This window comes from Anas platyrhynchos, chromosome 5, assembly GCF_047663525.1.
Source record: "Anas platyrhynchos isolate ZD024472 breed Pekin duck chromosome 5, IASCAAS_PekinDuck_T2T, whole genome shotgun sequence".
Lineage (NCBI taxonomy): Eukaryota > Metazoa > Chordata > Aves > Anseriformes > Anatidae > Anas > Anas platyrhynchos.
In genome coordinates, this window is record NC_092591.1 from 2,965,153 (window position 1) to 2,987,833 (window position 22,681).

General features: G+C 43.7%; 1 protein-coding gene across 1 annotated transcript in view; it reads right to left on the minus strand.

Annotated features, from left to right (window-relative positions):
• Nucleotides 1-22,681, minus strand: part of SOS2 (SOS Ras/Rho guanine nucleotide exchange factor 2) — a 52,351-nt gene that overhangs the window by 27,291 nt on the left and 2,379 nt on the right. The window contains exons 2-8 of the mRNA XM_027459535.3: nt 14,223-14,348; nt 11,218-11,349; nt 9,422-9,586; nt 8,576-8,779; nt 6,917-7,060; nt 2,281-2,391; nt 258-356 (exon numbers count right to left, since the gene is read on the minus strand). Coding sequence (XP_027315336.3) covers nt 258-356; nt 2,281-2,391; nt 6,917-7,060; nt 8,576-8,779; nt 9,422-9,586; nt 11,218-11,349; nt 14,223-14,348 — 981 coding nt within the window. The remainder of the gene's footprint in view (nt 1-257; nt 357-2,280; nt 2,392-6,916; nt 7,061-8,575; nt 8,780-9,421; nt 9,587-11,217; nt 11,350-14,222; nt 14,349-22,681) is intronic.

Below are 22,681 nucleotides of genomic sequence, written 5' to 3' on the forward strand. Positions count from 1 at the left end.
CTATGTTAGAACTCACACTCAATAAAGGTTTAGCTGAATAAAATATAAAAACTACTTCAAATATTCATAACAAGAGGTGCTTTTGATGATTTTTCACATTAATTTACTTTTCAGACGTACCCTGATGTTGAATTAATGTTTGATATAACTTCCAATTTTCAGCAGCAGTAAGTAAAATCTAATTGCCTATCTAAAAGCTCAGACTGTCCACATAAAGAAAGGTTTTTAGCAGGAAGGAAGAGCGTGGCTTCACTTACCTGTAGTAACTCAAAGTAGTGCAAACAGTGATAGACTGGGATGAGCATGAGTCGTGGGAGGACGTATCGCACAGCTTCTTTAAACCCTTCAGCAGTAGACTGAAAAGAAAGAACAAACAGGATTACTTACAGTGACATACTCAAAACAGGGCTGGACAACGCCCTGAGCATACTGGTCAAATTCTGAAGTTAGCCCTGCTCACAGCAAGATGCTCGGGCTAACAGATCCAGGGCGTCACGATCTGCATTACTCTATGCTTACAAGCAAGGAATTTTGCAAAATCGTTTGTCTAATGAGACTCCCTGCAAAATTCAGAGACAAAAAAAATGCTCTGACATCAAGCAAGAGAACCTGTGAACACCCTTTTGCAGATAATGCAAGCACTTTCTTCTATCAGCAGCTTAGGGTGGATTTTAATGCACGCTCACTAGCAAGCCCATAGCTCTGGGAACCCCCACAAATGCTGGCACAGTCTTGCTGTTAAAAGAGGTAACCAGCTGAATGGTTTACGTTTTTGCCAGAAGGAGCAAATCAAATAGATAAGATAGATGACCAAGTTAACCACAGTTCTTCTTAGAAGAACCCTTTAGTACACAAGATGGTCATATCACAAGCCCTGGACACCTTTATATCTCAGCAGTTTGCTGAGATTACTCAATTAATAACAACAGTTCAAGGCGACAATACCTAAAAATAACGCGTTATCAGTGGCTACGCTGCCCCCGTGATTCCAGACACATCCCAGAATGCAGAACAATGCTCATACCCACTTCCAAAACATGTTTCACTGTGGGCCACAGTTTGCTGCAGAATTTAAAGAAAACACTGGAATGTTCAAGAACAGCCAGGGCTCCTATCCTCGTCACCAACTTCCCTCTAATCACCCCTCCTCTCAATTAGGCATGCTGTGCTGCCATTTTGACCCAATATACCACAGAAATATGGTGTATCATCACTAACCATGTTAATGTTAGTATCTCCCCTTCCTCAAAAGCTGAGATATCACAAGTTTGTGAGTTAGAAAATGCATCAGAAATCCTCTCCCATCCCCAACAGTTAACTAACACAGAAATTTGGGTTGCAAGACAAGAAGAATTCTTCCAGCTGACGGTGAAATCCTTGTCCTCTTCCACACCAAACAGGAACCGAATTACCTGATCTCTGTTTTGGAAATGAGCCCTCCCCCTTGTTTAAGACTTCTGGCTGCATCTCTCTGCAATTGCCAGAGACAGCTCCTGCAAGGCCACAGCCCAGAGCCTGGATCTCTGCCTTTCCTTCAGAGCTTGCGGAAGGGTGGAGGAACATTCCTAGGAAAGCCCAAACCCTCCTATAGTAAGGAGAGTCAGAGAGGAGCCCAGATTGATTGTCAAATAACTCAATTACCAATTTAATCTGGAATATAGTTTGGGGCTTTAAATTTGCTAGGGAGATGGATAGAGGGCCTTACTTCATTCACCAAGTAATATTTCAGAGCAAGATGAGGCAGCTTACCAAGCACTCAGAGCTGGAAATACTCTGAAGAAGAGGAATTTGTGCTCTCAGAGATGCAGGTCCCAGTAAACCATACAAACTAAGTGCTACTGTAATGGGTTTAGCTGGGAGCCCCAGTGACTGAATGCACACTGCAGCTCCTCTAAGTGCACTACTGAACACGAGCTCAGCTTTCTTCTGAGCAGCAGCAGCCTTTAATAGATCTGCCAAGTTGGCAGAGATTAAAAATAAAAAAAATAATAATGAAAACATCATCTTAGATGATCTTGCTGGAGAGTCCTATTGAAGAAATGATTTCTGCAGTTTTCTTGGAAAAACTGTCAGCCAATCCCAATGCCAAACATGGGACCTGGGATATCCATGGAAGAAAATGCAAATATCACTCCCTGATGCCTGTGCTTGCTGTTAAAAGGCAAAAGAGAAATAGAAACAGCGGGTATGAAAGGTTACCCCCTCTATTCAAAACCAAGAGAATCCAAACCTTGAAAACCTGAGAACCAAATCAATTCAGTGTTTCTCATTTGCACTTACCTGAAAGTGAAGAGCAACAGCAGGTTTTGCCATCAAGTTATTAAAATGCTCATGAAATTGTGGAGAGAGAATATCCTGGGACAAGGTCTCGTATGGATCAAAGGCTTGCTCCTAAATAAAGGCAGAGAATTACGTACATACAGAAGAATGCAACATACTTCTGGCCCTGTTGGCACAATTCATTCTGTTAATAAGCGGATAGACATGTAGAACTTCTCAAAAGATCCATTTTGCAAAACAAAAATATTCATTAAGCCACACATCTCTGTTACTGCTAAGTTGTAAATGCACAAAACATTTTCTCAGCATTTGTCAACCTCACCATACTTATCGCTGATACAAACCGTTTTACTGAAACAGTGGGAACCACCAAGAGTTTTCAGCCCCCCCACGTTTCACAAAGAACGGTTAATTTACCTCCTCTGGCAGTAAGGAATGAAAATTTGAAAAGAAGTGAAGGTAAAGTGCCACTTCAGGTGAACTTTGGACATTGTCACAAGGAGGCATTGTTGTGCCACCTCCATTTCAGAATACATTGCTTAAAGATGGCCTGTTGTAAACACCAGCCTTCTGCACACTCCTCTGGCCATGTTGTAAAGCAGGGAAAATGTCTCATCGGCACAAAGTAACAAGCCTGCAAGAGTCTCAGGGTAAATAAAGCCCTCTAAGGGGGTTAAATGAGTCTTTGGAGGCTAACACTGGCCAGTAGAACAGCATGGATTTGGCTCTTGTGAAAAGCAAGAGTTGGTTGAGCAGTACGTCCAAAAGATTACTAGAAAACAAGAGAGATCTTTAGGGAGTTCAAATACAGTCCCACCAATTCCAACATAGTGTACTCGGGATGTGATAAAATAAAGCCTCCAGAAGGTGATGCACCACAGCTTCCAATCTCCACCATGAGCCACGGGATACACTCAGGAGTCTGCGCTGGGTGACACAGGATGCAGGCTGACCCCAACAGTTCCAGGTGCAGATATCACAACTCTGGATGGGGCACCTGGCTGTGATTCTGGAATACCAACCGCAGCAGGATGGGATGGAAGCCTGACTTGACACGAATCTCTGCAGGACTCATTTACGACTGCCCATAGATCACCTGCTCCAAAGCCCGCCAGGCTGTTCCTGAGTCTGCAGATTCACGGGGCTGAATCACTCGTGAATCACGGAGTGAGTCTCTGCGGATGGCACCACGCCCAGAATTAGCACATCCCTCTTTTCCCTAGTGCAGAAGCAGAATTTGGGAGCACGGAGCACCACAAAGGCTCACTGGAACATTCAGGTGAAGTCTCAAGTCTCGTATGGCCGGGGGCGCAGGGGATTTCCTACTTTACTCATGGGCAGCTCTGATTCAACTCTTGTGGGGAAGAAGAAGCAAAGAACACACTCTCTTTTCACATGCAAATTCTAATCCTCACTCAGCCGTCATCCTCAAGTTCTCCTCATTACTGTCCATTCGCATTAGACTGTATCTCGTGGTGGGGAAAAAAAGATTTGGCAGATCAGCAGCAGCAGCTGCCGAGGAAAGAGGAGGCACTAAATGAGCAGGCTGATTTTCCTGAGCAGTCTGAATGCTTTTTACAGCCTGCTCTTTTGGTGACATGACGCTCCTGCCCACTGCCTACAGGCATGGGATACGAGGGTCTCACTTGACAGTGTCCAAACTAAAGATGAGGAAGGCAACACTGCATACACGGCTTCTCTTTTCCATACCAGCCATGACAAAAAATGAATATAAACCTCTGCAGAAACATTAAATCATCCATGGGCATGGGCTCGGCTGCATCCAGAGGCAGTTGGCAGGGACACAGACGGCTGCAGCTGCTCCACGGGCTGGCTCTCTCCCCTCTGTGCCACTGGACGCAAGCACAGCGTAGAGCTGGAACTACTCAAAATGTAATCTCGCATGCACATCTACTGGGGGAGCCAGACCAACACATTTATGATGTGCTTTTACTGCCTTTTACTGCATTTTAGAAGTGTTTTCAGTTTCTTCCACTCAGACTTTAATCAATATTTCAAGTTTTCGGTTTTGTTTTCTGAGCACAAGCCTGAACCAAACTGCATTAGCTATCTTCCCCAAGAGAACGATCAGAAAAAAACTTGGATTTTATGTTTGCAATTTCACAAAACCTCCTGAGCTACGGAGACGTTAACTTGATGTCTATATAACCTATCTTAACGCAGCACACAGCTCTGGGGTGGTGTTTGTATTTTTCAGCTCCTTTTGCTGTAGTGCAGCTGTTGGAGTCTTTTTTTTTTTTTGCTTTGTGGATACCTAAAACATCTCCCATGAAAACACCAATACCAGCGTAACAAATTTACAATCTACTGCTAATAACCTTGCTTTGTTAGCTGCCTTCTGAAGACAACTTCAACATAGGCTCAAAGGCACTGCCCTCACTCCTGCCGTTCTCCTGCCACCAACTGAACAACACCGATGAGATTATCTAAGGCAATCGTTAAAAACATGTTGTGGTAGTGAGAATTGCAAAGGGTAGCGCCAAGCTAAAAAAAAAAAATGTGTTTACCCACATATTTAGCAAATATCCATGTCCCACTCATGTGCGTCAGGCATCAAGTTTTTGAATTTGTTTCACACCAGGGAAAACGTATTTTCCCCATACTTCCCTATCTCAAAAACACCATAATATTTACGGTTAAAGCTTTCCAGAGGACTGATGCAGAATAAAAACAGACAAAGCAGGAAAATTCCAGCTTGCAAGGGCTGTTTGTTTTTAATTATCCTTCCAAACAAGTTGAAGGACCTTTATAATGGAAGCACTAAGCAAACAAGCCTGGCAGTACGACAGGCAGAGCAAATAAACAGTTCATTTTCCAATCTCTCTTTAATGATCCCTTTTACACATATCCACAGAAGGATGATCTAGACCCATGAGATGATCAAATGAACAATCAAGTATGTCTTTTTCTGCATTAATTCAATTATTCAATGCGAACTTACTAATTGCATAAAAAGGTTTGAAGAATAATGTTCTTCATTACCTGCTGAAGTTTTTCAGTTAATAAAAAGCAAACCAGATTTTTACTCATTTGAAATAATTTGTTTCCTTTAGAGCACAGGATGCCAAAGAATAGCTTTTGCCACAAACCGCGATATACATATTTTCAGGGATTGTGCTGTACTATTTCAAATTTTAAGTCTTTTTTTTTTCAATTTTATATAATAGCTACTTTAATTTGTTGTTCAAGTGTTTTTCCCTATCATTGTATAAGCAATGATGCTTTAACGTTTTAAGAGCTAAGACTTATTCAACCGGACTTTTCTACTGATAGATTTCCTGAGTGGCTTAATTTAAATAAAGACAGCAAAACCTGATCTTTCTGGTATATTCCTATGTGAGCAGCACAGGTGCTGAAGGACGTGTATTCCTGACACCTACAAGAATGTAATTCTTTCCAGGTGGCACTGCTGGGTTCACGCACTCCGGCTCTAAAAATCCGATGTACTTAAAAATGAAATAGAGAAGTCACAGGTTCTCGTTTACTTAAACATAGTGCTTCTAAGATAAAACCATAAGTTTCACATTCATTGTGTGATTTGCCTGAGATATTCTCTCTCTCAGGCCAGAACATTTCATCTGACTTCCTTTCTAACACAGCCCATATGGTTTACACGGTTACCCTAACACTTCTGTTCAAAAAACTGGGCTCAACACATCTCTCATTTAAACGTGTCCGGAGGCAGAAAAAAATCCAATCCACACCCACCTTGGTTATTTACTCCAAGAGTTAGCTCCCCTGACAGTTACACAGGTGTGGCATATTTCTAACCTGAACTGTCCTGTTGCCTTCCAGATACTGCTTTTTGCTGTGCCCCTCCATGATAAATTCCTGAGCAATTTTGTACTCGGTTTTAAGGTCATGACAGTACCTGTCTCATATTGTTTGACTAAACTGAGCTCTATCTCAGACTATTTCTTTCTCTGAAACTACTTCTGTGACTCCCTTCTGCAGTCCTTCCAGTATTTGAAAGCCCCATTAAAACAAAAACAAAACAAAGAACACGAATTCCACGTGCAGCCTCTCTCCTTAATTCCTACGCTTTAGTATCTATGGGTTAATTGGTATCAGTAGCACTTTTGCCATAATACTGAACAGTAAAGAACCCGCTTAATTGCTTGTCTGTTCTGATCGTTCATTCCCTCCCAGAGTCACTGCTTTGCATGGACATTCCCATTCCAGATGTGTAACAATGCATTTGTCTGAGTAATTCAAGTCACCTTACGACAGCAACAATTTTTGGGTAGCACTGGGCCTGACACCAAAGCCTCCAGAAATCAATGTTCCACCTTCTTCCAGTAAGCAATCCCAGATAATTGCTTTTCAAAACCACATCCCTACAGGATCGTAATAATTAATTCCCACTCCAAAGTTAGGTTTTGTTTTTGTGCTCACCTGCTTGATACAGGTTTTGTGACAGGCAAAAAATATACTTTAGCTTACCTATTAAAGAACAGGTAAGGAAGATCTCTGTTCAGAGCCTATTAAGAGAACTAATTACAGCCATAAACTTACTGGAGATATTAGAGTCATGACCAAAAACTTACCAAGAAAAAAAAAAAAGGCAACAAAACCAAACCACAACATTAAAAGCAAAGCAAAGCAAAGCCCTTACCTCTGCAAGATCCTCAAAGCAGCTGCCAGCCAGAGGATGAGGACTGCTTTCATCAGTCATTTCTACAGTATCCTCAATCAATCCCAAAAGCTTCACTGTCAACTCATGAATATCTGAAATGTTGCTGAATACCACATCGATATCCTGCGAACGTGAAATGTATCTTAGTAGTGTTTAGAACCATATATTTTGTTTATGTAAATACCACAGCATTTTTCAGGAAGTCTGAACCAAGAGGTAAGTGGAAAACAGCTAGGAAGAAAGTTAAATTACGTGGCCTCCCCAGCCCAGCAGGCTTGTCTGGGCACATCCAGCCTTGCACAATTCTCACCCCAGCAATATGAAGTACACCTTCCTTCCAAGGCTGGAAGGGCAGCAGTCTGGGTACAGTCTGCTCCAAGCTTTGGACAGAAATGTCCGGCCTTTTCAGTCACAATTCACAGCTGTTATTATCCCCTCTGATGCTTCTTGTCTCCGAACGTAACAGGAAGGAGGCAACTTAAAGCAGCTCCAAGGTCAGAGCCTCAAGAGCACAGGTAAAACTAAAGCAGCACTGGGCTGCTTCAGCAAAAACACTACCTGGGTACAGAGGAGCTGAGCTGGCAGTTTCTTTTTACAAAGCCTGCATTTAGACTTTTCAGATTCACACACCACAAAGGCACGCAACTATGCGATCTCTTCCAACAGCTCTCATTCTTCTTCTGACCCCTCTGAAAAACATTTCTCAAAAGCCTCCTCTGCCCCTACCTAACCCTGCAGCTTTCTTTGTCCTGCTAGCTGCAAGACCATGGCAAGCTCTTCATGGGAACGAGCAATCTCGGTCTTTCATACCCATTCCCACGTAACAGAGAATATTCCTCAACTCCAAAACATCACTCCCTTCTCCCCCTATCTTCTTTCTTTGAATTCTCTCCCCATATTTTCACAATTCTCTGATGTCCCATCAGCTACCGAGGGACCTCCATGCTCAGCAGTAAGGAGAACGTCTTCTGCTGCCTCTCTGTTTAACCTTCTGGTATCACTTAAGAATCCCAGTTCAGGTTTTGCTGGCCTGGTCCCCTTCTCCTTCCTCCCACATGAAGGGTTCACAAATCTCTTATTAATATTACTTCTCCTACAAGAGCTGTGCTTCTCCTTTAAGACTCCAGCATCCTGAAAACAAAATTTGCCACAAATACAATTTCAGTCAATTATCAAGTACTTGAACCATAAATCAAATAGAGATTTCCTTTACAGTCAGTCACATGCTAGAGAATCTGGAGCCAAGGGCTGTTTTATTTGCAGTTTCTGCAGATAGGGGGCCCTGGAATGGACTTCAAATGTCAATTCAAGCATTCATCTGCATTCACCGTACATGCAGGTAGATAATTCTTGTGTTAAGCAGAAGTTAACTATTACATCCATGGCCAAAGGGCACCAGCTCTCGCTGGCATCCAGCCAGGAATCCTGTCCATCGGGCTTCACTCTGGGAGCAGTGCTCTTCATACTCTTAATGGCAATTCCTCCCGTTTATTTCATATACAGGCACCGCTTGTTATGCGCTGACATACAATAAATCAAATTCAATTTTACCTCCAGTGCAGTTAATGTAAAATTGATACGTTATGGCTGCTAATGGAGAAACCAGCGTTACACATCAATAACCTATTAAGGACTTACGTTAGGTGTGAACAATTTTCTGTTAGATAGGAAAGCTTCCCGAAATACTTTTATTATCAGATTCAGCTCCCGCAGATATTGCCTTTCTTCTGCAATTTCATTTCTCACTAGGTCGTAGTAGTTGAGTTCCCCAGAAGAAGAGGGCTCGTCTTCACAGAGAGAAACCAAGCCGATGTCATCCTGATCAAACATATCCATCAAAACCTAGCAAAGAAATTAAAAAAATTACATGCAAGCCTGATTTTTACACTTGGATCAAGCTCAGCTATTTCAATGTGTTCAGAGAAATCCTTTGAGTTTTTAATACAATACTTTCTGTGATCACTTTCACAAGGGAGTAATATTTAAACTTTGGCAGCAGAAGGCTGGAACAGATGCCAAAGCCATTTTCCCCTTTATAAGTTAGTACGACCTAGAAAACAAGTTACAATTCATGCAGAACGAACTTTGAAAACAAGGCATCTTGCATAAGCTTTTGACAAAACCCTGCTGATAAAGATAAAATTCAACAAAAATGTTTCTCATATTAATGAGGATAGAAAGCTAAAGGTCTTTTCTGTATTAAAAAGAAGGAAAGAGCTGTCATGACAAAGTGACATCAGGAGGACAGTTACAGAGCTGGGAAATAAAGGACAACATTTTCTGTCCTTATATTGCTTTATAAGAAGTATTACTGTTCCAAAGCAGGCTTAGCTTAACCTTAAGTCTCTACCATGACAGGTCTGGCACAAATTCAGAGAGAAGCTTCTGCCTTTCAGTAAGCCTCCCTCCTATCTTACTTCAGATGCATCCTCTAAAAATATCACCTCCAGTATCTATCTGTCCAAACGACAACCCACTCCTTACCTTATCGGCACACATTGACACTTTAATGTCCTGCTGGGAGATCTCAAAGTGTCGTATATTGAAGACATAGTTTCCAGCCAGCTTTAAAATGTCAGCTGAGATGTATTCTAAGACAGCCACAATATACAGAGAGACATGGTAATCTACTTTATAACCTAGAACCTCCTGCAAATTGAAAACAAGGGGGAAAATGCTGTTTATTCAAAAAATTCATATGGAGTGACAACACATTTGGGTATCTACTGAAATTGATCTTGTCTGTGTCGTTGATTTACAGCAATGGAATAGCAAGGACAAAGGACATCAAATAGCCTCAAAGGAAATGCTTGCAAACACTTCCTTGTGCTATTTTGCCATATACTGACCAGATGAAAAGCTACAGAACTTAAAACAAACCTTCCCCTAAAAATGACAGGCCTAAAAACAGGGTTTGTTCAAGGAAGGGACTTCACTGGAAACAGTCTTGTGCTTAAATTTTAGCCTACATCTATGGTTAATGCGGGACTGTGGCCCAAATATGGTCTCTTCTGAAAAGAGCACACTACATTTTGAATTGGTTTCGATGGAAATGTCTGCACAGGAAAAAAACAAAAAACAAAACCAAAACACAAACAGGATGAATGTTACACCTTCTTCTTGTGACGCATGGTCCATGTTTCACATAGCATGCAACACGCAATCTCGTGTCTCTGACAGGACCATAAGAACTACGTTCATGCTAGCATCATTCTTACCATTTCTGGATGCATCTTCTTACAAAACAGGTTCTATATCTGCATCCACACACTTCTAATGCAGACTTCACAAAAGCAAGCCAGTGTTGTCTGGACAGGTCTTGGTAAATGCTGTTTTCTTTCCTAACTTCTCTTCCCATCTCATTACTGTCACAAACTGAGAAGTTGGACATAAGAGCACAGGGACTATGCCTGAAAGAGTGCTTTGATTTCTGCTTATGCTTGAGTAACGTTTTCTCAATGCAGCTGGAACCTCTGCTCAATAATGCCACCACTGGAGAAAAGCATTTTTTAAGCTATGAACCACAAGCAAAATAAACAGAAAAAGAAATACCAAAGAAAGAGCAATGTTTGAATCGGCTTGAATCAATTGATTCAGCACAGATCTGAAAATGATTCAGCACTCAGAGTGTTGTTTTATCATGGGCACAATATGAACAAATGCTTATTGTGTGACACTAAATCTTGGCTGGCAGTAAGGAGCTCTACACCTGTTATAACTGATGTGACATCTGAAAACTGAGATGTCCACTCTCCTCAAAACCCACCAACGATAAAGTCAGTATTTGGTCCTTTTTTTACACCTTTGCAGATCTGGGGATTTTAAAAGCACGGTATCAGTGACTTTTAACAGTAAGGACATTGATACACATCTTAGTTGACAGTATACAGGGAACGGTGTCTAAATGTTCTCTCTTCTTCTATTTTGGCTTCTGCAGCATTTTGAAACAAATGAAGCATCAAAACAGAGCTACTGAAATAGGCAAGGTATTGGAGTTTGGGTTTTATTTATGTTAAAAACTAACTAGTCATATTTCAAAGTAGAGTAACATGTTAACAAACCAATGTGTAGAACATGAATTCAGGGATCTAGATTTATTACACACTATAATGTATTTGTCCCGTTCTATGGTGACTATTTACTCTTTCCGCCAGTACAAGAAACTTACCTAATTTCACACAAATTAAAGAAATATCTAAAGGTTACGCTGGAGGGCAATAATACAGCTGGGGTTGTGTGGTGGGCAGAAGCAGCAGTCATCAGGTTGTTGCTTTAAGTACCTTTAATAATGGGTGTATTTTGTCCACAGGTAGCAGGAGAGGGTTTCTTCTTTTTCGTTTCTCTATAGCAGACTGCGCATCAGCAATCGCCCACTTGTCTATCGGGTGAGGAAATGTCTTTTGAACACGCTCCTGTCCAAACATAAGGAACACAATTAGATTAACCACAATAATCAAAGAGAAGTTAAAAAACAAAACAACAAATTACTTCCCCTGCAGTATAGCCAATTATCCTCCTCCTCAGAGCTTGCAACACGTTTTCCTAAGTATTCTCTCCTTCTTACCCAACTCAGCTTCACTCCTTGCAGTAACCCCAAACTTCCTTTCCCTAAGCACAAAGAACAAGAGCTGCAAGAAACCTCAGCGGAGACCAGAAGCCCAAAATACAAACAACACGAGGAAGTATTAAACAGCTCCCAATCTAAATGAAGAAAGCAAATTTTTATTGTTCCTATTTCGTAAAAGACCAGAATGTAACTTGCCCTGTATCAGATGAATTTTATGGCAGAAGCAAAAAGCAAGTGCAGGTACGAGTTCATGATTCATGAAGGAGGCTGTCTGGGGCACTTTGGACTCCACAAGCCCACACAGGAACAGCTTCCCTGCTGCATGGCCAGACACAGCGGCTGCAGTTTACAGCCCACAATACTGCAGTAAACTGCATGCAATTTCCATTTTTATATAGGTTCGCACTTCCCCACCTGCTACAGGAACAGGTGAGATGACCCCCACAACAGAACAAACTGTTTTGGGCAGCAGTCCCACGCTAAACACGTGCAAAACCTCGCTCCTGCTTTACACAGCGCTCTCTGGGCTTCTTGCTGCAGCAGCAGCCCCTGAGAGCTGAGGAACGAAACGCGACAAGAACAAGTCTAAACCAGCGCTGATTACTGCTTCTTAAGGGACTGAGGAAAAACAGATTTATTAAGTTAAACAGCTATTGCATAACGAGCACAGAAGAAAAGTGAGTTGTCTTCCAGAACACTGCAACTGCCACGGCTCCATGATAGGTTAGCTACAGAATGAATCGAGCAAGATGGTGAAATTTATGCCTCCCTTTGATAAAAAGATTTTTGTGTGTATTCTGACATTTCACAGGAGGCCTGAGGTCTTCCTAGCGGCAGCTTTTTAGTACCTGCACTTGGCCTTTCCATGTTCAGCTGTGCCAGCCGCCTGTGCCAGGCAAACGCGCTGGGACCTTTCTGGGACAGCAGCCTGAAGCTGCAGGCTGGTTGTACCAAGTGAACTTTCCTTGAGATGCTACCAGGAGATCACGAGTAAAATGTGGAATTCAGATGTCCTTCAACGAATAACAAGGATCACGTGCACGAGGACTTCACTGGTTGCCAGCACTTTGTTGGGAACAATCTGAAGGGCTTTTACTATTTATAAAACATTTATGATTTGAGATTTTAGATCCTGCCAATACTTATGTTTAACATTATGCTCCGATAGTTCCCTTAACTCCAGGCTGTTATGTAAATAGCTGCATGATAAACTTTAGAGATCATAGCTCTCATGTTTTCTCCCAACAGCTAAAAACAGCTGAGGAGCAGAGCCAAAAGCCTTCACTTGGGGCTCTCAGATGCCTGCTGGCAGTGCAACCTCACCAACAAACCTTGACACTGAATTGAATTCTACTTCCCCTGCTCTGGAAGAGTCTGAATTTATTGATCAACAGAATAATAAAGTTTTGGGGAATGTGTTACTGCTGTTTAAACAGAACTCTGTAAGTTAAATAACTGCTGTATTGCCAAGTGCAACAATGTTTTATTGACCACAGCTTTAAAATGCCAGGTATATTTAAAATACAATAGACAGGATTTAGTGTCTGCTGTGATGTTCATATGCACAACTTGGAGAGCTGTCAGAAGACTGGGTGGGTGGTGTGCACCTTTGTACACAGTTATTTGTGGAGCAATTACACGACCTAACAAAAAACTATTAATTCATATGTACACAGGGTATTTTATCATCTCATGACTCAGAAGCAGAAAATCATGGAGTTAGTGGGCAAAATAATCAGTGCTATCTCAAATTGTCCTGCGCACTGAAAGATCGATCAGCTGGGAACTGGAGGAAGAAGATGGGATTTCTCAACTTCACATCTGAGGTTCAAATCCAGACTCAAGGTAGTAACAATCCTGCGAGCTATTAGAGGACTATTAAATTTTACTTTTATTTAGTCGTACTGTAATCTTTATGCATGGGTATTACAAAATACATTAATCAGAAACCACAATTAATAATTAATGAATCGACTCAACATTGAATAAAGGGTGATTATTGCATCTAATAAAAATCCAAATCTCCTCAGGCAATTATTTTGTAAACATTTATTTATTTATTTTCCAGGATGAACACTGAGAATGGTAGATGAGGACTTCTCTTTGTTTCAGGCTGAAAACCCTGGACATATAGATTGCTGGAAAAGTAATACTCTGCAAAGCTATAATGGATCACAGCTCCATGAAAGCACTTTCTCCCTCCAGACTGTATACTGAGGCGTACTCCATTAAAGCTCTCATTTTCTAACTGATGACACAAAAGCAGACAGCTGCAATAATACAAGAGCCTCAGTGAGTTCAATAAAGTTCCAGGAACATCCAACTCTATTCCCTCAGCTGCACGATCCAGGCCTAACAACGGTAACCTTTCATTACAACATTTATTTTTTTCCATATATTAATGTCAAAGAGCAGGAAAAAAATCACAACCTCCTTTCAGTCTCACATGGTGCATTCAAGCAGCAGAAAAATCTTTCAGAACATTCTGCATTTACAAAAACAATTCTGGAAGCATAAAACTCCACCGATTCTATTCTGAAGCACTGTATCAGAAACGGAATTTCCAATTAAACACACTAAGAAATTTGAATGCTATATGGTCTTTTAGATAAGCAGTGCTACCAAGCTCTACTCTTCAGATTCATCTTGCTTTAGCTCTGACCCGCACTGGTCAGAATCTTTTTGTTTCTCCCTCGGTTTCCCAGTATCCAGCCTTACCTCCACATCTTGGACAGTCCGTGGCTGAGCAATGCATAGCTTGTTTAGCAGCTGAAGTATCAACTCTTCAATGTAGTAGAGGGAATCTTCCTTTGCTGAAAGGTTTGGGTGAACCTGTTGCTGAACCTGTCCAAAAGAATTTAAAAAATTAAGCCTTTTTTTCATTCAGAAGCTGCACAGAAGGATGAATCGTAGTGAAAGCAGAGTACCCCTGGCTTGTCCTGCTGCAAACGTGCATGCTTCCAGTAATTCCCCCCAAGTTTTCCCGGGCTTTTAAGATGACAATTCCTACTGCTGCAATGTTGGTGCCTCTATTCAATTCCAAACTGTTTAGCCTTTATGGCCAGGAAGAAATTTTAAGCCCAGGCAGATTTCTGCTAAAGATGCACTGCAAACCAGCCCTGTAAGTAAGTCCACAGTTACTCAGCCACAGAATGAGTAAGAAACAATTATTCCTAACCCTACCAATGAGTACTGGGTGATTTGTGAACAGAGGAGGAGCATGGACAGGAAAAGACTTAACAAGCAAGGAAACCAGGGAAGGAGCTAACCGGGTTGACAGGGAGCTGAACTAAGGCACTCTTAAAACCTGTGGCAATAAAAAGCCATGTCCACAACGCTGGGCAAGGGCTGCAACAGCTCTCTGAGATGCCTGAGAACTGGAAAATGAACTGGAAAATGAACTGAAATGGACCTGAAACATTGTCTGAGGCATGAGAAAGAGATATGAAATACCTCCAGCAAGGAGGGAGACCTTACAACAAAACCCAACACCCTCGGGAGTTAGCCTATACACTCAGCTTTCCCTGGCAGCATCTCAGTCAGGAAAGTGCTAAATCCATCTTTAACTACAGCCAAAAGATTCCTAAATGCAATCCAAGGAAATTCCCTACTTTCCCCAAAACAAATTATATGTTAATCACTTCAAAAAAGGAATCGTACATACCCACGCCACCATTACTCTGTCCGTGGTTTCAAGCACAAGACAAAATGTTTTGGTAGTTTCTCAGGAGAAGACATCTTGGGGTCAACCTCTGCTCCTCTGAAACCCATCCCTCCATAGACCATGGGCGAGTCCACCAACGGAGGGGCTCAGGGGGCTTCCTCCAAGTTAAGCAACTAAGCATTTCACAGCACTGCGCTCAGGGCACTCAGTTTGCAGCCTGAAGGTCTCGGGGATGGGTAGCACAGATGGGGAGGACATCTCAGGGGAGCAGAGGGAGACAACAAAAATGTGAAGGCTGCCCTGGTGCTGTAACAGAGCTGATAATCAAGGTGATGTGCTGTGGTGGTGTAAAGGACAGCCAAATGTGTGGGCTCCTGTGCAATGCCCTGGGAAATCTGCCTGGCCAGGTAATAAGGCATGCTTCAAGGGCTCGGTTCTGCCCTGGCACTCTTCCTCCAAAACCACAAGTGAAGACTTGCATCACCAAGGCAGCTGTGAGCTGAGAGCAGGGAGCACAGCCGCTGCTCCTAATGCAGCCACCCAGTTCTGTCACAGTTGTATGGACCTCCAGGCATCATTTATTTTTCTGCACCTCAACTACGAATAGTTTTTGGCTTCGTTTAGCTGTTGTGCAGCTGAACACAAGATCTGATACTACTGAAAGAAAAAAATAAACTCAAGAAAACCCAAAGCACCCTGAAAACACTCGCTGCACGCTGCGGGTTTTCAGTAATCCAGGAACATTTCACATTCTTCCTGCACACAAGTTGAACTCACAAAACAATGGAAAACCAGGAAATCAGGCGAAGGTCCTGCCACGCATCCCTCCACAGAGTGTTACCACGGCAGAAGCACTGGCTACCTCGCTGGGAAATAAGCAGAAATGACATTTTCCACACAATAACCCTTGAAGATGCTCCACGGAAATGACAAGAGGAGCTGGAAGATGAGGAAGGGAAGCTGGGCTCCCTGAAGAGCAGAAGGAAAACTTCCAATGCTGACTGCAGCCAGCCTCCTCCTCTCACAAGGGGCACTCGTCTTCAAAATGCAAGCTGGTGCCACGAGGAAAATGACTTGACTTCAGTTTGTGAGTATGAACAAAACAGTCTGATTGTGAGACACAGGCAAATCAAAGAGACAGCTCGGGAAGCCGTGCACCAGCCATGCAAATCAGAGGCTGCTGCCTCAAAACAGAACTGATTTTTAAGGAATTCATCTAAAACCTGATTGAAAGAAGTGAAAAAATAAGGAGAGGATGTTTGATAAAGCACTGAACGTAGGGAAAAAAGCAGGAAGAATTACTGGGGGCGGATTTCTTACAGAAGGTACGTTCACTGATTTCAGGTCCAGGCTGAAATACCTTAGCATGCTGCGTTAGCTGGCCTGGAACAATGCACCAGAGCTAACAATTTTGATTAAACTCGTAACTGCTTCTTTTAAGGGTCAAAACTCTTAAAAGCTGGCGTTGCACTAACCAGCGAGAACCCCGCTGCAAGAAATCTGAGCAGAAGCTATCAGGGAAACAAGATTCTTTTTAACCCATTTTCTCTCTGAAACGATCCAAGCAGAAACTTTGAGGTCATTAAAGAGGGAGCTGAAGATCAGTGGGACCAGGTTTATTTTGCTGTCGTTCCTTTGTGATTATTCCCTACTGAGCTGCTCCAAGGAACGGAGCCGAAGCACCAGGTAGGAGCCCTGTAAGCGTGGCATTTAAACATGTCCCTAAGGCCTTTCTGGGGGACATTCCCCTATTTTAGGTGGGAGCTCCCTCACAGCTCCTTCCCTCGCTCCTCCTCCTCTTCACCTTTCCCTACCCCTCCACCCCCCACCTCTTGCATATTTGATGATAATCCAGCCTTCACGGGTAAACTGAGATCCTATCCCTCGCTTCCAGGCAGCTCCTGCACCATGCCACGACAGCTTGCAGAGGAAACAGGCAGCCCCAGAGATGAAGTCAGGCTCAAAACTCCTTCTCGGTGAGATTTTAATAATCCCTACAGCCCCTCGGGAAGAAGTGTGTTAAGACAAGGACAAAAGCTTTTCAAGGAGACAACCAGCAGCATCAGGACTGGAAACAAACTGATCTTACTTTTCAGAACCCCTACAGGGGCAGCAAGATGAATTTTGACCCACAGGAGCCCTGGCCTGAAGTCTGAATCTCAGTGATATCGGGACTTGGAGAAATTCTGAAGTGCTGAGTATTAAAGCAAGGGCCAAAACGTTGCATCTGAAACTGCAAAAAGCTGAGGAAAAGATATGAGTCAGAACTGCAACTTCTTTTTAGCCTGTACTACAGAGACAAACCTGCAGTTTGCTGCCTAAATATATTTTTACATAATGCACTTATTTTGGTAGTAAAGCTACCAAAACACATTCCGAAAGCTCCACTTGTTCCACAAAAGAACATGTGCAAACCAAGAGGTTGTTCTTAAAAAACAAAACAGAAAAACAACCCACCCCAGGACACGCGTACCGAGTCTGTAGGCAGCACAGCGCACCAAAGCCGTACGCTGTCATCTTCCTGAAATACCAGATGACGACGTCCCACTCCTCTACCTATACTCAAAACAAACCTACAGTTTCAGAAGGCAAAACTCCTATTCATGCTTGAGTTTCAAAACAAACCTACAGTTTCAGAAGGCAAAACTCCAGCATGAACAGAAGTTTCAGAACAAGAAGTCTTTAAAACTGTTAGCACGATTTTGACGCTTCTAAGCCCACTGCACTACCAGGATGGTTTCATAAATTGCACATTAAAGTTGTAAACTATTGGTAACAGGCACTGCTCGCTCCCCGTGTCCCACAGTGACTGATTTCAACTTCGGAATGATTTATATTTCACTTGCCTCGTCCAAACACAGCGATACCAGATCAGAGGACGTGTAAGACTTCGCAAGGCCATTTGTTTACTCGAGGAAGGTAGCATATACGTTTGGGAGCAAGAAAAATAATTAGTGCATAGAAGTTCAATGTTTACTGTCATGCACTGGTTACAGCCTTGCCAGCACTTGTCCTTATTTCTGTGCGCTGTGTCCAAGGTGATGAAAACACCTCCCAGCCAAGGAAAGGAGCTCTGGGCCTGCCTTGTACCAGGATGTTGAAAGCTAGCTAGAAGAAAAAAGGAATCGGACAAATGTTTCTTTTTAGGTTGGGTTTTTGTTCCTTCTCATCTTGTCTAATGATAACGCTGAGCATTAAAAGCAGAAAACAGCTGCTCCGAAGGTGTTTTTAATCCCTTAGTCAGGGTGATTTACCATCACACGCCAGGGGAAGAGGGGAACCAGCTTCGAGGCCTCTGCTGCTCTTAATTACTGAAAAATGACAGCACCAGCACTCCCAATTTCCAGGTGTAATCGCAGGCATTTAGAAAGAAACCCAAAGATTTTGAGACTTGAAGAGACACGCCAAATAAAAATGCAATATCGACTTTTTAAAGCTAACTGTGCTGCTTCCTAACCCCGTGCCCAGCACAGCAGTCCCCAGACCGCCCGTGTGTCTCACACCCGATTCTAACAGCTGCTGCCAGAGGCACAGCTCGAAGTAAGCCAGGAAGTAAGCCAGGACTGAACAGACGGCAGCATTTCAGCTTTTTCACTGCAATTCGAGATGTTTGCTGTTACCAAAATAAGGCATCTGCTGCGTACGAGTCCAGAGCTCAGCATCTGCCCACAGCCCACCCCAGCCCGCAGCACAGAGGTATTTCCTCCGGCAGTTCTCCTGCTGGCACTTCCCTCTGCTCTGTCTGCTCTCCTCCACACCCCACGTTTTGTTTCTGACATCTTCACGCTCGCTGCTTTTCCACCCCGGCACTCGACCTCCTTTCTCTACCCGACCGCGTCCTTTTACGCAGAGGGTCAAGCAGAAATTGAAATGTGCATGCTCGTACACACACCAACACTTGTATCTTAAAAACGGATGGAAAATTAAACACCTAGAATTTATCCACCCAGTTAAATGCCTTCTTTAAATTGAGATAAACCCCAAGTGAGGTAGGCACGGCCTCTGCTCTATGATATGGGAGGAAAATAGCAGAGCCAGTGCAAGACCGGTGTGCAGACATCTGTGATGCCAGGTCTGTGATGCCAGGTCTGTAACTCTTGCAGATATTCCAGGCACTGCTCCCCAAGCAGGGACTGCTCCACTCCACACCTTGCAGCTTTGCTTTGTGCCCTCCCCAGCACCAACAGGTCGCTCAGACCGAACCACGAACACACCTGCATTTTCATTCAGGTCTTTTGAAGGCTTATAAATGAGCAGCACGGGGCAGCAGAGCTCAGAGACAGCAGGGTGAGGTTTGAGATGGTATCTGAAGGTAAGAGAACTGCCACGGAGATATCGTGAGAAAGGATAAATGGTGATAAAGGATAAATGGTGATAAACAAAGGAAAAAAGAACAAAGCTTAAACCTGGAGATGGTGAAGACCAGCAGAGTCGTTTCTCTGAGAGCCATGCGGTCACTAAAATGCCATCCAAAAGGCACGCCAAGTGTCAGGAGGATGAAGAGGGTGTAGAAACAGGAAAGCAAGCTGTGCTCTGAGCAGTGCTCAGTGTGTTTCTGACACAAAAAGCCCCTGCCCTCCAGGAACGGCAGCAGCTCACCAGGAAAGCCTGGCAGAAACAGCCCCAGGTAATCACAGAGGCAAACTGCAGGCTGGGCAGCTTCTGAGGACATCAGATAATGCTCACACTACATGAAGAAATAAAGATGTGAAAAACTAAAGACACCGGACAAATATTGCACCTGGTGATGCAGTTCACTCAGAATATGCGCAAAATCCATGAGGAGAGAGAAGGAGAGGAGAAGATGCTGCTCAGCTGCTTGTTTTGGGCTTCAGCATGCAGTGGGACACAGGCGGGGATGAGGTTTCGAGGTTGCTTGGAGCTGTACGAGGCATGGAAAAGGTGCTGAGGGCAACTGTGGGGCAGTTCTGCTTTGGCTGGAGGGCTCAAGGGGCCAGGGGCTGAGCCTGGCTCCCCCAGCACGCGGTGCCCATGGGGCAAACGACCAAAGGTGAGGGGAGAAAGGCACAAGGACGAGGTCGGGCACGCAGCAAGCAGCCTGGGGCTGGTCTGCTGGAGGAAGAGTTCCCCCAGCCGCTGCCAAATACAAGGGCACTCTTCCTTCTACTCGTATGTGCCTCGGATCTACAGCTCCCTCCATCTTGTGCTGCTGCCTGAGAAGTTCTCCTACTGCTTTGTGCCAACTGCAAAACCCAGCGACGGGATTTCGGCTGAACGGTGCAACAGCAAGGAGAAAAAAGCATGAAAAAGAGGATGTAAGTAGAGGGACCAGCCCCTTTGGTTCCTAATGTTATTTAGGATAGTGAATACTGATGTAACAACAAAAATCAGACTGCTCACAAATAAGGTACCAAAAGATGGAGATACCCAACCACTACCAGGGATATGAAAGGCCTGGAGGAATTAGCCTATTGTTTAACGAGGGCTTGGTGGCTAGCACTTCACAGGGACTCAGTGTTCTTTCCACACCTCCTCCATCCTCTTCTCCATTGTGAGCATGCTGGTATCTGCCCTGTTGTCCAGGTGTGCGTATTTCACAGATTATTTCTATTTAAGCATCGCCATCACTGCCCTGGTTCCCCACTCTCCCACATGGAATGGTGCTGGGGCACTCATGTTTGCAGAAGTCTAGGTTTCAGAGCACAAATAATTATATTTATCAGAAGCTCAGTGACCTAAGAGCCCTCAAAACCAAATATCCCTATTATTTTAAAGCATCGTAACATGGGAAGAGATATCGCTGTCAAAATGATAATGCATTAAACAATAGTGCCCTGTCATGGAATTATAAGGTGTTAAATAATTCTAACCCAAGGCGGCCTGACCCTGTGATGGAAAATGTGCGGTGAAGTGCACTTGGCAGGGAGGGAAGCGGGGCAGCCCCTGCAGGTACCCAAGCACGGATGGACACCCTCACCATGCTGCCCTGCACAAGAGCAGGGGCACCAGGCTCAGCTCCCCGGGGTTTCACAGCAGTGCGAAGCGCCGGAGCCCCGTAAACTCCAGAAACGTCCTCAGCGAGGTCTTTTGTAGTTCTGAACGCAGCGCTTGCTAAGAATAAACCCTTTAGTCATGCTCTAGAAATCCGATGAGTGCTCCAGAGCAATGGTGGAATTGTTTTAGAACATGTAAGCAGTGCACAGAGCCCCGGTTACACGTGTAGCGCCCGCAGCCGGGGGAGCGTTAATTGCTTAATGGTTTCTGGGTGTGCTGAGGGAGAGAATCAACACTACAAGGCCTGGGAGATGCTCGTGAATTTGATTTAGAGAAATCCAACAAACAAAGCAATTGACTACACAGCTCTTGTTTACAAAATGAGATTTTTAATTTGCCACTGGATTTGTAAAAGCATGCACAAATGCTAATGCGTGTTGGGAAAACAGTATTTTAGGGCAAATAAATCCCCGTGTACACGTCATTATGCATCCTTTTCAAAAAGGCCTATTATTTCTAAGGAGTCACCTGTTTCATCCTGAACACTTGCTCCAAATAACTGGAATAAAACTTTATTCCAGGTAGCAATTGAAGATGTCTGGCATTAATAAATTTTCAATCCCAAAAAAACTTTTACACAATGCACATCTGGTATATTAAAACTGATAAGTTATGGGTTGGTGGGAGCTGCATGCTCAGCTGTTACCACTCAGACTCATGCTTCATTGCTCAGGGTCCCCCAAAATCCCAGCCTGAAATTAACGGATCGGACATCAAAAGACTGGTATCACCTTGGGAAGTCATTTCAGCTCTGGCCACAGCTCTGGCCAGCTTCATCTGGAAGCCAGCTGACGACCAGCAAGGACAAGATTTGGCACCACATCTGTAGGAGGCAGCAGGGTTACAAAGCTGCAATGCCAACTTCAGACACACGTGTCACAATTTGACATCTTTCTCCTCAAAGCCCATTGGGCTTTGAAAAACAAAAAAACAAAAACAGAACATACCCAAACACTCGAAAGCAAAAGCAAACCCCACGACCAAAACCAAACCACCCTAAACAACAAAAACCTGCGTGGAAAGGGAAAGAGCAAACCCTCAAGCATCACCTTCTCCTCCAGCACCCTCCAGGCAGGGAATCTTCCCCGGGAGGGATCTCTGTCCCACGGCAGGCAGCTCCTGCCGGCTGTAGGGGGAGCAGGGAAGACCCTTGCAGAGCAGCAGCGGTGCTGGTGCCCACCAGCACCAACCTGCCGAGGGTTTGGTGTGAACCCAGTGCTGGCAGGGAGCTTGAAATGTGCACAGTGCTGCTGCAGCAGCATCCTGCAGGCTGCTGGAGGTATTTGACAGGCATCCCGACCCTTTAATTCCTCACGTCAGCTCCCGGGTTAAACAACTTCCCAAAGCTCAGACCAGAAACGTGTTTTTCTCACTACAAACTGCACTTCTAGGAACTATAACGCAAGCAAGCAAAAAATCATTGTGTTTTTTTCTGAATCATTTACTTTGACAGCACTTTTATAACGAGTTCCATTATATTCACTTCCTACTTAGGTTT